General features: G+C 37.4%; 5 protein-coding genes and 1 non-coding gene across 10 annotated transcripts in view; 2 read left to right on the forward strand and 4 right to left on the reverse strand.

The window, feature by feature from the left end:
- On the reverse strand, positions 1174-2901 carry LOC105175424 (pentatricopeptide repeat-containing protein At4g21170). The gene has a single exon (XM_011097857.1). The coding sequence runs from the start codon at positions 2899-2901 to the stop codon at positions 1174-1176; it is 1728 nt and encodes a 575-aa protein (XP_011096159.1).
- LOC105175375 (thiamine thiazole synthase 2, chloroplastic-like) lies at positions 3848-5402 on the reverse strand. Its single transcript, XM_011097804.2, has 2 exons — positions 4339-5402; positions 3848-4243 (listed from the first exon to the last, which is right to left on the reverse strand). Exons 1-2 carry the CDS (start codon positions 5233-5235, stop codon positions 4076-4078), a joined length of 1065 nt encoding a protein of 354 aa, XP_011096106.1. The 5' UTR covers positions 5236-5402; the 3' UTR covers positions 3848-4075.
- TRNAL-UAG lies at positions 8367-8446 on the reverse strand. The gene has a single exon. It is a non-coding gene; the product is annotated as a tRNA-Leu (tRNA).
- Positions 9433-10979, forward strand: LOC105175376 (probable xyloglucan endotransglucosylase/hydrolase protein 8). The gene is made up of 4 exons (XM_011097805.2): positions 9433-9786; positions 9871-9971; positions 10052-10254; positions 10407-10979. Exons 1-4 carry the CDS (start codon positions 9594-9596, stop codon positions 10807-10809), a joined length of 900 nt encoding a protein of 299 aa, XP_011096107.1. The 5' UTR covers positions 9433-9593; the 3' UTR covers positions 10810-10979.
- Positions 12185-15027, forward strand: LOC105175377 (cysteine-rich PDZ-binding protein). Of its 5 annotated transcripts, none has more exons than XM_020698185.1 (6): positions 12185-12341; positions 12467-12584; positions 13114-13205; positions 13290-13348; positions 14665-14745; positions 14962-15027. In XM_020698185.1, the coding sequence occupies exons 1-5, from the start codon at positions 12326-12328 to the stop codon at positions 14677-14679; spliced, it is 300 nt and encodes a 99-aa protein (XP_020553844.1). In that variant the 5' UTR covers positions 12185-12325; the 3' UTR covers positions 14680-14745; positions 14962-15027. The 5 variants fall into 5 exon arrangements, with proteins under 5 accessions (XP_020553844.1, XP_011096109.1, XP_020553843.1 ...); XM_011097807.2 differs by having other exon boundaries at positions 14617-14745; positions 14962-14979; XM_020698184.1 differs by lacking the exon at positions 14962-15027 and having other exon boundaries at positions 14665-14797.
- LOC110012997 (MYB-like transcription factor ETC1) overlaps positions 14391-15034 on the reverse strand; it is a 1343-nt gene continuing 699 nt past the window's right edge. Inside the window, exons 2-3 of the mRNA XM_020698187.1 lie at positions 14732-14816; positions 14391-14651 (exon numbers count right to left, since the gene is read on the reverse strand). Of these exons, the coding sequence (XP_020553846.1) occupies positions 14555-14651; positions 14732-14816 (182 nt within the window). The 3' untranslated portion in view covers positions 14391-14554. The remainder of the gene's footprint in view (positions 14652-14731; positions 14817-15034) is intronic.

Consider the following 15034-nt stretch of genomic DNA (forward strand, 5'->3'; position numbering starts at 1 on the left):
AAAACGGGAGAAGGAGTCCTGGGATTCCTGGAATTCGATGTCGAAAAAGAAGAGGAGGGATTTTTTGTCAGGGTTATTGGACAGAAAAGAGGAGGAGACGACGGAAAATTCGGATTTCAGAGTGGGGAGAGAGAGCTCGGGTTTGGAATGGAGCTGGTGGGCGTCAAAAAAGATGAGGAAGTGGAAGGGGCGAGGGGTGGGGACGGAGAGAATACGGAGGAGGAGGTCATTGGTGAGGTGGATGACGCCGGTGGGCGATTGCGATTGGAGGGCGGAGAGTTCGGAGACGATGGAGTCTGAGGAGAGGGGTGAGAGGAGGAAGAGGAAACACAATACCGGAAGGAAGACGGAGGTTGGGTTTGGCCTGATAGCCATTGGTGGTGGTGGTGGTGATGGTAGACTGTTAGTATGGTGTGAATTATGGTTTTTCCAATCAATGACTACATCTACAGGTATTATTATGGGGAAGGAGAGTGGGGGTTGTCCTGGTCAGTAGGAGTTTCAACAAATCGAGGCTCATGCATCAAACCGCGACTTCTAGTAAAATTTCAACCGCATAAATGAATTCGGAACCTCCTAAGTATAGATCAGACAACTTTCTTAGCCCTCTGTTAATGGGCTTGTGAATACATAAATTTTCACCTATTAATTATATTTTGTCTTTTGTATAATTACCAAAGGTCCGGAAGCCTGCAAGATTTCCACTGTATTATTTATATTGTCTTTTGTGAATAGGTTCGTTTGTTTTAAATTCAGTCGTATTAATGATTTTTTAAATAACGAGAATATGTTAAAAATTATATCAAATCTCATAGAAATGCCTGTAATTTACCCTAAATTTATTGGTCACAACAATATGAATGTGAAAAAATTATGAACTGTTAAAAACTGGAATTAGAAGCTAGTCTAATTTTATTCGGGATTCGCATCCTCACTTAGCATGTATTGTATTCAATAATTAGACTTCCAAGTGCAGCCATTTGGGAAACTTGAGGAGTATATAATTTATGTACATCATATTGTAAAAGAGCGAGATACATGAATCAAGGGACGAATGGATTAAGTCCCAACCTCAAACCGGTTCTGAATCTTTCATGTGCATCAATATGTCCTAATCAAGGTAGTAAAGAATCTGCAGCTAGCAGCAACAAGGGGCAGATAAGACGACCTAATTCACCTGAAACCAGATATTAACCTCTTGTATGTTCTTCGATCAGGTTTAAGCCCCAATTGCAACATCTCATCGTGTATTTTCATGGCTTTTCTCAGTTCCTTTTCATGACAGAGACCCCTTATCATGACTGTAAAACTTTCGCTGTTCAATGCTTCGCACGTCCTCATGTAATCAAACATCTTAATTGCTTCTTCAGTTCTCCTCTCTTTGAACAATGCCGCAAGAAGTACATTATATGTTGCCACGTCCAGTGTACCCTTCAACCCCTCTAACTTATTATGCAACTCAATTGCTTTATCAATTTGTCCACTAGAGAAGTAACGTTTCACAAAAGATCCACAAATGAGAGAATCGAGCAAACATCCTTGATCCAGGATTGCATTCAAGAGTTCTTCTGCTTCTCTCCATCGACCTTCTGCACACTGTTTACTAATATATTTCGAAAGTTCTGTGGACTCAGGAACGAACCCTCCTCTTATTATATCAACTAACAAGTTGCTAACTTCAAGTGATGGGTTCTGTTTACAAAGAACAGTTACAAACTCATAGTAACAACTCTGGTTTATAGATATGTTCTTTTCCCACAGGATATTATACAATTCAATTGCATCCTCCACTCTGCCTTCCACAGATAATAATGCCCTAAGCATGGACCTATAGGTAGCGTGCTCTAGTTCAATCTTCTCATCAAAAGCTCTCTTGGAAAATAAATCCATGGCAAAAGTCTTTACCACATCACAAAGCTTCTGGATAATCAAATCATAATCAGAAACAAGAAGAGGTTCCGGGATATGTCCCTTCTCTACCATAGAAGACATTACATTTTCAATCACTTCCCGATCTTGATATCTGCAAGCTCCATCTAGCAATGAGCTATAAGTACTAAACCTCGGCTCAATACTTTTACTGCACATTTCATTTAGATAACCAAATGCAGCTTCAAAATCCCCTCTTTTGCTGTAACCATCAATCATCAAATCAAACATCTCAGGATTATATATTCCCATATCTAAGATCCTGGAGACTCGCTCAAACTTTCCGTCTTTGTATAAGATCCTGGCAATCACGGGCCAGGTAGACTGATTTGCTGAAATCCCATTTCTAATAGTGGAAGCATAAAAACACCAAGCTAATCTCAACTCATTCTTAACGCCTAACAAATTCAGCAATATGTTGCAAGTATCTACGCTCAATACGACCCCATACTGTTTGGCAATCTGGTAAACCTCCAAGCTCTGAAAATACATCTGTTTACCGCAATAGCATTGAATAACAGAGTTCAAAACAGGAGAAGTATTCTGAAACTCAGCACTTTTGTGAGACTGAACCAATAAAGGAACAATCTTGGAAGGTGGGCAATCCTGAACAATTGAACTCAAGATAGGCGTCCCAAGTTCAGACAGTTGGGACCCGAGTAGTATCCTGGTCAACTCACACTTGGCCTTGAGGTCTGGCTTGAAATCAAGATTTTTCTGGGTCCAGTTGAAGAAATTAAGGCAGATTTTAGGGTGGGTTCGGATTTTGCTCAGGATTTGGTGAAACAGGAACGGATTAAAATCGGAGAAAAGCTTGAGCGGCTTGAGAAGCGGAGCCCAGAATTTGGAGTGCCTTTGCAAGAGTATGGTGGATACTTGCGAAACTAATCGGGTTTGTTTATTTCGAATCCTCCAGTGGGGAACCGGGTTCCTTCTTGAAGTCAGATCTTCGCTCTGTTGGGTCCTGAGCATTTTCGGTGATTGCAGAATAGAATACCCGGAGTAGCAGCGCAAAAAAAGGGGAAGGCCGACCTTGGCTAATTTTCTCCTTTTTCATCTCCTCCAGCATTCTCCAATTTGAACTGAAGCAACACAACGCAAGTTTGCTAAACACTGAACCAGTAACGTCATTAATATGGAAGGGTAATCTTCCCTGACAAGAGGACTGGATGCCGGAGAAACAGACATGGATACCGAGATTCTTAAGAGCAAAAGGGTTTCCAACTTTCTAAGGAGATGACAATATGTGCAGTGATCATGAATTTGGGCCACTATATCGGCCCATATTATAGAGCTCGGGTTAGTGAATTAACTATCGGTGGGCTGGCTCCCGAATCTAACCACCCCTTTTTACGTTTTCCAAGCCAAGGCCTTAATGACCAAACCATTAAGGCCGAAGAAGGCCTCCAAAAAGTTTTATAAAATGAACATTTTAACCTCGATAGCCTTAATTTAGTTTTGGCAAATATTTTATTTCGAATCAGGTTTGATCAAATTAAATTAATTATAAAATTAATGTGATAGACTTATTACATAATTCATTACTTTTTTTAAATTGTACATCAATTACACAGCAAATATATTGCATTACTATGTAACAAAACCCAACTTAAATTAGAATCTATTTTTATTTTTGATGCGGGTTGGATTTTTATTCCAAACTCTATTGAATTTTCTATTGCATTTAATATACACACTAGTTATGCACAAATTCAATTCTCTTTTTGATGTGCCTGTGTGGCAGCTGCAATTTTAGTGTGTCGCCATTAAAGTCTTTTTTCTGGATCAACTTACCGGAGAAATGCAATTTATTAGAATTTTGGTTACCGTTTTTTTGTATGTAGATATTGTGGTACGTCCCCTGTCTTTTCCTCATAAATATTTGAAAGAGAACAATCAACCCTTAAACAGACAAAGATGCTGCAACGGAATAAAGGGTGGAGATTTTTTTTCCACTGTGAGGAAAAATCTGGTTCATGAACAGGAAAGAAGATGACATTTTCAGGAAAAAGCAATGCCCACCATCTCAACAAATCATACACACTTCTACAAGTCCCTAATATTGAATTGAACTGCACCGTCTTCTTATTTATTTCAGTGAATTCTCTGAACATTGTTCACTTCACTTTTGACTCACTCCCTCGATTTATGCATCTACAGTCTCATCAGACTCCGCAGAGGCCAGCATGAATTCCTCCACGCCTGTTTTCACTTCCCTGTAAGAGCCTTCCAAAGCATTTGGCTGCCCCAATGCCCTCAATGCCAAGTGCGCTGCTTTCTGCCCTGATATCATCATCGCCCCAAATGTCGGGCCCTGTAAATATGGATTCAACTCCCCAATTAGTTGAAGAATTTCGAGTATTTCTGTTTGATAAGTTGTAATTTTGGACAAAATAAACAATGGATTACCATTCTAGGTGCTCCATCGATTTCAGCGACTTCCATGCCGGTGACGATCATTCCAGGCACAATCTCCCTGGTCAGCCTAACAATGGCGTCCTCGGCGGTGTTCATGTCAAGAGCCTTCATTCCGGGCACGCTGTCGATCATGCCGATGCTCTTCAGCCGCTTCACCCCGGTAGCACCGAAAGGTCCGTCGTGGCCGCATGAGCTCACCACCACTTTCGCCTCCATCACATTTGGGTCCATACAAGACTGTGTGTCGTGGTTCATCGAAACCAACGCCCAGTTTGTCACCACGCCGGCGACTCTTCCGCCCTTCACGATCAAATCCTCAGCTGCTACCGCGTTGAACAGCTTCACATTAGGCCGGGCCAGGAGTTTGCTCATGATGGTGGAGGTGAAGAGGGCAGCGTGCTTGATGACGACGTAGTTGTCTTGCTCGTCGTACTCGACTTCGAGCTCGTCCAGGAACTTGTGAGCAGGTTTGCGGACGACCATGGCGGAGAAGAGCTGGCCCCCGAGCCAGGCGCCGCCACCGGGGCTGACGGATTGTTCAATGATGGCGATGTTGATGTTGGGATTCTTGGAGAGCTCATAGGCGCAGGAAAGACCAGCGGAACCGGCGCCAACGACGACAACATCGGTGTCGGCGTAGGTGATCATGTCCGTCATGTAACGCCTGGTCATTTCGCGGGAGACTATGGATTCTTTAATGGGTTGGAATTTGAAGTTGTCCAGATTGTAAGGAGCGGCGGCGGACATGGTGATGGCGAGGCTTTGTGGAGCAGATTTGATGGGCTGGACGGCGCGTGTAGACAAGGGGGAGCCATGGAAAGAGGACTTGTTGTCAAAGAATTGGGCCTTGGAGAGGGAAGAGGTGAGGGTTGCGGCCATGGCTGCCATTGAAGAAATCTTGTTGAAAGCTGCCTGGAAAGGGTTAAAGAGATGAGAAACGAAGAGCGCTGAGAGTTGATGGAGGAAAGACGGTGGATGAGCAGTGTATATAAGGAAGTGTGAGAGGACAGTGGACAGCAAGTCTTGAAAATATCTAAGGAAAAAAAGATCTTGGAAGTGGGAGGGGGGACTAAAGTGCTTGAGGAAGATAGAATTTGAACGATTCAGAATGCTTCTTCTTCTGCTTTTGAGATTTTGATATCTAAAAAGGAGCAAATTTTGCGTACGGTGATAGGATTGTTTGTTGGATTTTATCAATTTTAATATCTAGGATTTGCTTACATGTCCTAATTTCATGGCAAGAAACTCAGTACAGATATCTGAATTCAAAATCTGGTAATAAAAAATCTGATTTTTCAATACAAGACACTCATTACATTAAATTTCTCATTTGAACAACATCAAAAGTTATGTATTCCAAGGACCGGTTTATTTTGAGAGAGAAACTGGCCTTGGTGTTGGATCCGTCAAAAATATTTTTTTATTAAAAATATGTGATAGTGATGAGTAGGATTAAATTCACAGATATTGCAAATTAATTCCCTTTAAAAAGTAGAGGTGGAAGTTCAAGGGAGGGTTTTGATTAAAAAATCTAAATCTAAAATTAAGAGACGAAAGAGTTTTTCAAAGAGGATGTAAATATGAGAGAGATAATTCAGTTAAAGACGTGATCATGCTTATTCTACAGTCGATCATAGATGCAACAATGACAATCATTCATGATAGGTAAATTGGATATGATTATTGGTACCACTTAACAATCTCACATTTTCTTTATTTTTTGATAGTCAAGGAATATCCGTCAACTAAATCCCTAATCGATCAACAACATTGGAATCATTCTCAAAATTTAATTTAACTACAACATTAAGAACTAGAAATGCTCAATTATAACAAATAAATTCCTACGATGATTTTTTATTTAAGTTAGATTGTACAACATAATCGAAAACATGTTCATAATCAATTATGTTGTGTTACCACTGATCATTGAATTAAACAAATATTACGAATTTGCAAATTCAATTGGTTAGACAAATATTCTTGATTAAGAACAATGGATCATATCATTCATAAATCAGACTATTTGTAATAAAAGCATAGAGAATAACTATCAATATGAAGAAGAGTTGAAAGCATAAATTAGATCTCACAATACATCGAAATTAAACATTCACCAAGTCTTTAATCGGAATGAGAGAATTTAGCTATACATGCTCATGATAGAATGCATGTATAGGGAAGTGAGAAATATCATAAAAATGCAGAATATATTATGAAGAGAAAGTTGAAAATCCAAGATCCCAAAATTTCAAGAGTCAAAAAGTGTCTCAATAGTGAATTACATCACATATATATATCTAGTAGTTACCCAATTTTTACTAATACTGAAAAGGTAGTTTCCTAATAAAAAACACTAAAGGAATTAATATTGTAGTCTTAAAGACATTCCTCCAACAAAAATATTTTTTTTTAATCGGAAAGGTATCCTAATCAACTTCAATTCTTGCCAAAATTCGAGTCTTGAGCCTTCTTTTTCCAGCCACATTTCTACCACGCCTAACTTTTTCTTCTAATCTATCCACGTTTTATTTTTTACTCATTTCTTCATTTTTCACCCCATTCTTTCTTAATAAACTAATACTACAGCATAACATTTGATTAGGAGCATTTTAGTAGCAAAAAGATGGCAAAATATTAATTGAAATTGACATAAAATGCAGATATTATTGGTAATCCCACCTCAAGACTTAGAGGGTGTTTGGCTCAACTTTTTCAAAACATCTCCTACATCTTATAAGATGTTTTAAGAGCTTATAAGATGTTAGATCTTATTTTAAAAATAAGTACTAAAATGTTTGGATAAAATAAAATGTTAAAACTTATAAGATGTGAAAACATCTTATTAGATGTTAGAGTGTTTGGCATAATAAAGTCTTTAACTGGTAAAGTGACAAAAATGGACATGTATACCATTAGAATCAAATATAGTTTTATTTATTGACATATTTTGTTTTAAACATTTCTAAAACATTTTTATAAATAGTAGACATTAGTTTAATTTTTAATAAAAATTTAATAGATAAACTTTTTACAATAACAAAAAGATTGACGAATTATTACATAAATTTTTGAATAAAATAATATATATGTACATTCATGTTAGTCGAATATTAATATAAATATATAATTGATATTTGTTAATGCAATGATTATTTCTAATCGTATAATTTATAATATCTTGAATTTTATACTTTTTGTAAATATAATATCAATATTAATCTTATTTTTATTTAACTATAATAATTTATTATTAAATAATAAAATATTTTTTTCTTTTTTGAATATTAGAAAATTAAATAGCAAAGAAAAATTTAAATTCTAGAGTCTGTGTGTGAGAGAGAGAGAGAGAGTGACGGGAGTGTGTGTCAGAGAGTGTGTTAAGCTATGAATGGGTATATTCTAGTCTTTTTGATATATTAATTTTATATAGTTTATAAGATTTTATAAAAAAAATTAGGAAAGTTGACTTTTTCTTAAAGAGTTATAAGATTCAAAACATCTTATTTTGCGATTTTATAAATTCTTTTTAAAAAGAATTAGCCAAACACTTTTTTCGAGTTTATAAACTCACAAACATCTTATAATATATTTTGAGTAGCTTATAAGTTTAGCCAGACACGCTATCACACTATAATTTAGGGGTGTAAATGAGTCGAGCTCGAGCTCCTTCCATCAATTGACTTATTACTGATTTATTGCTGGTCAAATAAATATTTCTATGACCAAATTATCCTCATATGTCTCAACATGTTAATACATGTGAGGAAGTATATTTTCGTACGTTATAAAGATAGTTTAGTCGGAAAAAAATATTATTCAATCAGCAAACATGTTCTTTATTTAATTTTCCCGAAACATGTTAGCGCTAACATCACAACCTCAAAAAAGCAGTTAGTTTTTCATACATATTTCACATGAAAGAGAAGTGAATTTATAGAGACCGGTTACAGTGTAGGTAAAAGTTGAAACTGGAATAAACAGATCACGTGAAGTATAGAAAAACTAAACGAAGCTGATGACAGCTGTGGGATTTGAACCCACGCCCTTTCGGACCAGAGCCTAAATCTGGCGCCTTAGACCACTCGGCCAAACTGTCGGAGCTGTCCGGTAGAGTCTCCCTTTTAGATATTGACAGAAATTATGATGCATCAATTATTTCTCAGCTTTGCACCGACAGCTTCAGCACGTGGTGGTCTTCTGTATGCCATGTGAGTTCACTCGAGCATTTCAGATTTATATGCTCATAAACTAATCATCCATTAAAATTTTAATCAATGTTAATTATGTCAAACTAATTGAGCAAGTTGCACCAATTGTATTTACATTTAACTTCCAAGGCCAAGACGAAAAATCTAGCAAATCTCTCTTCCCCTGATCTGACCATATTCCCCAGTACAAGCGGATTGGGCAGAACAACAGCGCCACGTACCTGTAAACACATAGGAAGGACACTTCTACATTATTTTTCACAAAAAATCTAATAAATAGCAACAACGACAACATAGAAATTATCCCAAGTACTAACTACATGCGTATCTTGTTAAATATCTTGGGTTAATGTGACTAGCAGCCGGCATGTTTGATTGATCATTCCCCTCACCCGTCAGCACTTCTTCCAACCACAGTTTCACTGCTTTTCTAGCACAACCACTTGCCTCAACTCAATCCAACATCATTCTAATGAGCAGAACGTACAAACAAGAAAAGTCAAAAGCTAATTATACATATTATTACAGTACCCTTAATTTAAGCTACTGACCATACTTTTATCACCAACTTAATTTACTCCAGAAATTGGAAATTTAAACTACCGATGTAGATCTATTGTGTTGTGTGTGTCTCCACCAATTCCAGTTGTCAAATCCAAGAACCTTGTGATTAATGTAAGACCAATCAAATGCACTCACGTTCTTTCATGCAACCATGTTGGCCCCCAACCCCCCCATTTTTATTCTGCATCTTTTCGGGCAGCCTGGAATTTCTACGCTGTCGATCTTTATTCCACATTTCTCTGTCGGTCTACACTGTATCACTATTTCCAATTCGTCGCATGCCCCCTCTCAAATTATTGAGCAGTGAATTTAAAATTGTTCCGAGGAGTATATTTAATCCCAATTCTTACTTTTCCAGTTGTATGATTTGACATTTGAAGAGCAGCGAGCATAAAAGAAAAAGAATACTCTGCCGCGAGTCATTCTTTTCCAGGACAGATCTCTGAAGGTGTAAAGTTACTTCTCTCAGGAATGGAGAGAAGGGCTCATCGCTTCGCCGGCCTTCTCCTCATCGCAGCGGTAGTAGCTGTGCTTAGTCCTTTGTCCCGGGCAGCAGAATCAAGAGCCTCTTTTGATGATAATTTCAGCAAAAGCTGCCCGGAGACGAATTTCAAGACTTCTGAAGATGGGGGGACCTGGTATCTCTCCTTGAACAAAGAAGCAGGTAATATACACATATCATTCGTTGTGCGTGTATTTGATTTGCCGTTGAATTTTTAATGAGTTGGGTGAGAGTCGGTGTTTGCAGGCTGTGGGTTTATGACGAAGCAGAAGTACAGATTCGGGTGGTTTAGCATGAAACTTAAACTTGTCGGTGGGGATTCAGCGGGAGTTGTGACTGCTTATTATGTAAGTCTCAGTTCATGAGAATCTTGTCTCTTTCACGAGTAGAAGCAATCCTATATGACGAGAATTTTGATTTGATGCAGATGTGCTCGGAGAACGCTGCCGGGCCGGAGAGGGATGAGCTAGACATCGAGTTCTTGGGGAACAGAACTGGGCAGCCTTACCTTATACAGACCAATGTCTACAAGAATGGAACCGGCGGCCGAGAGATGAGGCACATTCTATGGTTCGATCCCACTGAGGACTTCCACTCCTATTCCATTCTCTGGAACAACCACCAGATAGTGTAAGTTTTCATGTTTCTTTCCACCGACATATTTGATCAGATACGCACTCACAATCTTGTCGGAGAAGGCACGGACTGGAGGCCTTGACCTTACAACCCGCTCCCTTGTCCTAATGTCCTCATGATCGTATTGCCACTTGTGATGATAACAGGTTCTTCGTAGACAGAGTTCCCATTAGAGTGTTCAAGAACGCCAACTACACCAACAATTTCTTCCCGAACGAGAAGCCAATGTACTTATTCTCGAGCATATGGAACGCGGATGACTGGGCGACGAGAGGCGGCCTGGAGAAGACGGACTGGAAAAAGGAACCATTCGTGTCGTCGTACAAAGATTTCAACGTGGACGGGTGCCAATGGGAGGATCCCTACCCGGCCTGTGTATCAACCACCACTGATAATTGGTGGGATCAGTACGACGCATGGCACCTTTCAAAGGATCAGAAGACGGACTATGCTTGGGTGCAGAGGAACCTTGTTATATACGATTATTGCAAGGATACAGAGAGGTACCCTAAGTTGCCGGAGGAGTGCTGGCTAAGCCCATGGGACTAACCAATTACTACTGCCAGCTTAACATATCCATTTATTTGCTGCACATTAATTAATGTGTACAAATTGCAGAGACTGCATCGTTTTGAAATCTGTATTGATGCGTTCATTATTTATTTATTCAAATTATGTATATTTAGTTTTTTTCAAGAAAAAATATTTTGTTTTTGTAATTTTACAGTGGTGCTTGGAGACATCAACAATACCATCCCGGATTTCAATCAAGCCATGTTACTGGAGTTTAATCTACTCAAACTCAAATACCATTGAGCCCTGATCATGGTCATGGGATCGGCTTATGGTCAACCTTTTTCTGGTACTAAGGTTCGAAAATAATCTGAAAACATAAGATAAAGGAGTCGGAGTCATCCAAGGAACACTCCGATGCCCAAGTCTCAACTAATGGTCTCATATAAGGGGTCTAGCTAGATAACTTAGAGGTCAGCTTTTAGCTCCAAAAAAAGCACTTTTGAAGTGTTTGGATACCAGTTTCTGCTTCTAAAACAATTAAAACAAAAGCAGCTTTTAAGTCAAAAGCTAGACGCTTCTTGAGGGGTGCTTTTAGCAGCTTTTACTTTTTTGTAACTAAATTCAATTTTATTTTTTACTACTTTACTCTTATTATAATAATCTTAATTCAATTATTATTTTTAATTTATTTCTAAAATTGTATATTTAAAATTGATATCAGAGTTTTCAAATAATTTATATTTTAACAATAATTAAATTTACACTTTCACATATTTAATATTTTTAAATTTTTTTATATTTCATGTGTTGTATCATCTAATTATATTATTCCGTTAACATATTATTACTTGATTAATTAATAAATTAATTATTTTTTACAATCATGCAATTTTTATTATTGTGTATGAATCAATAATTATATTATTTAGTGGGAGCATTATTAAATTAAATAAATTTTTATAATATTTTTAAAAATATAAATATGAAATTCTTAAAACCCAAATAAAATTTATGATTTTTTGTGAAAAAATAATTAATAGTGACAAATAAAAAGTTAAATAATAAGCAAAAAGATACTATCTTTTTAACATAGGGACAAAACACTCTCTGTGGTTTTTTTCTCCAAATACTATGTAATTTAATTTTTATTTGCTTTTCAATTTTTTTTACAAGCATTACCCACTTTTGATTCCACTTTAACTTCTAATATTTTCTAATAAATAAATTATTTAAAAGTAAATCTTTTACAAATATTTCCTAGCAGGCAAACTTAAAAAAATTAAACAAATAATTTCAATTTATTTTTTCTCTCATATAAAAAGAAAAGAAGAAGAAAAATAACAAGAAACAAAAACTTCAAAATTCAGAAAGGAAAAGGTAACGACCACAGCAGCAAGTCGTTCGTGAAGGGTATATTAGTCAATTACTCGATTTTCTCCACCATCTAAGTAGGAGATCAGCAAGAGGTTGCAATAAGAAGAAAATATTCTCTTCCAGGCCAGGGATCTGAATTTGCTTCTCTCGTCAGCGGAAGAAGTTCGAGTGCAGAATGGTCTGTGAAAAGTGTAAGATGATTCTGCTCCTTCTCCTTTAATTTATCTTATGTGCATAGTTATGAATTATTACCTTAGGGTTTTTGCCAAATTGGGGGAATTTAATATGAATATGCATACATGATTTGTATGCACAGGTGAGAAGAAGCTTTCAAAGGTGATAGTGCCGGACAAGTGGAAGGAAGGGGCTCACAACACCACCCAAGGTGGTGGCCGTAAGATCAACGAGAACAAACTCCTATCGAAGAAACACAGGTTTCCTTTATTCCCCCCTTTTTGTTGCTAACTCTTTTCTTGATTAAACGTGGTTTCATTTGTATGTTAGCATGCCCATTCATTGCGAGACATGGAATTGGTCTTATATTTTTGCTTTTGAGAAGTTGAAAATTTTACCAAAGAAGTTCGGAACCTTGAGTTCTCTGGAGCCTTATGGCTATAGTTGTTTTTGGTTAGTAGGCCTGTACTGTTATTGGTGAAGTATGTTGATTTGCTGAAGAGAATGGAGATGTTGTTTCATATCTTAAACTTCTGATGGTAGATGCACAATAAGCAATGGCTCATTGTGAAATTCCTGTGTGTTTTTATTTGAGTGTCTTGGGGAGTTGTGCGATCACTAATATGTCATGACAATCCTCTTTTTTCATGGTCTACCTGTGTTTTTCTAGTTGTTTTGCTATCCGGAGAAGATTTCTATTGTAATTTGATCTGTGCTCTGCCTCCTGGAACAATTGCTAGCTTGATTATTCATCATTCCCTTGAATTACAAGGTGTATTTCCTTGCCAGATGGACGCCCTATGGACAAACTAAATGCATTATCTGTAAGCAGCAAGTACATCAGGATGGAAAATATTGTCACACATGTGCTTATAGTAAAGGTACTCACTTCCATTTCTTTTTGGATGAACTATAATTTGATTAGAGCATCACTGGAAGAGAGTTCTGAGGTGGTATCTATGCAGGAGTTTGTGCAATGTGCGGGAAGCAAGTACTTGACACCAAGTTTTACAAGCAAAGCAATGTATGATGTATGCTATTCTCCTTCCAATACTGGAAGAAGCCTCTGATTACTCCAAGTTTTAGTTTGTATCCTAAACTACATATAACAAGAATGAGCAGTGTTGATAGTGATCTGTAGAACATTGTGGATAATCTTACAAGTTTGTGCATGCTGGAATGCAATTTTATATGACCTTTGCAGAATATTGAGGTGTATCTTGTGCAATTATACTAATTTGACATTGTTACTAGTTTCTTTCCTGTACTGATGTCACTCAATTTATTTTTGGAGAGGTCCTGTCTTTAATGGCTTCAGTTGACTTCCTTCTTATAGTTCTACTTCATGTTGACCTCCGTCTAATTCAGACTGCAGCATTCTTGGAAATAGTATGGTAACTTGTCCCTAAAGCAATTAGGGGAATAACTTCTCATCACAATATGAAGTTTTTATGTCAACGACTTAATTGAAGTCAGTTCTTTCTTTTTTTCTTTTTTGATAATTTCATTACAATTTGTTCAGTCGGTAAGGTAGCTCTTAAGCATAGTGCAGTGAAATATATCAATTTGTATGCCCCCTTGCTGTTAGGTGTCTGCTAGGGTCCTAGAGAAAGGGCACTTTCTTGAAGAAACTCGATTTCTGGTCTTTCCTTGTCTGCTGGCATGCAACTAGTTAGAAGCATTGTGGTGTCAAAATCAGTCTTACATAGGTGATGTAAAATTTCCTAGGCCACATATTCTTGTTGTATACACTTTATGATATGATTGAGAAATGCCAGATTTCTCAGCAAAAGTCCAAATCTTCTGTGTACGATGACGAAGTAGATGCGTTGGCTGGTTTGGCAGTTGTTCTCAAAAGTTTACCCTTCTTTCTTCATTTTGTTGCATTTCCCTTCTCTACATTCATATATGCCTGAAGATGGTTGCTGGCAATTTTTTATGCTGTTTGCCATTGCTCGTTGTAGAGCTCATTGCATAGGAAATTTGTGCTTCATTCTTCCAATAGTTTGTTTGTCAAATAATTGAGCAGCATAGCAAAATAACAAATCTTGGACAGAGCAGGAGTATACTGGTGAAACTGGTATAAAGGAAGTTTTATTAATTCGATACATATGAGGGCTGTGCCCAACCATGTAACAGTGATACATAAGAATGCAGAATCAAGATACTTAATACCACTGTGATACTTAAGAATGCAGAATAATATAATATTATTCTCGCGATGTGTCTTCTACTTCCGAAAACCACTGGTAGAGTATCGAGATATCCAGTATTTCTTTATTTCCTCTGCAGTTCTTCCAGGAATTCTTCCAGCAATTAAAGACCATCTGATGTCAACAGACAAAGCTGATATGAAAGGATGAGGATTGGGATAGTGCATTTCCACATGAGAAAAGGGTGCTTTTACCTCTCACCAACCAGGTTATACATCCTAACTATCAGTGCTTCTTCATCTTCAGTGAAGTGAACCTGTGAATCTTTCATATTTCCTTCTGCAACTCAGAATACCATGTCAGGCATAGACTGAAACTAAAGGTATATTAGCTCAATTACATGGATAGATGTTCACGTAGCATGGAGTCTTGTTCCTGTTACAGTTTCCGTTTCCTAAGGTGATGCTGTGGTTTCATATGAAAGGGCACTTGAAGAAACAGGTTAACCCAAGAAACCACTGCGCAGAGTTGAAGATGAAGAAAAGAAAATAGCAGCA

The sequence above is a fragment of the Sesamum indicum genome, linkage group LG12 (assembly GCF_000512975.1).
Source record: "Sesamum indicum cultivar Zhongzhi No. 13 linkage group LG12, S_indicum_v1.0, whole genome shotgun sequence".
NCBI classification, from domain to species: domain Eukaryota; kingdom Viridiplantae; phylum Streptophyta; class Magnoliopsida; order Lamiales; family Pedaliaceae; genus Sesamum; species Sesamum indicum.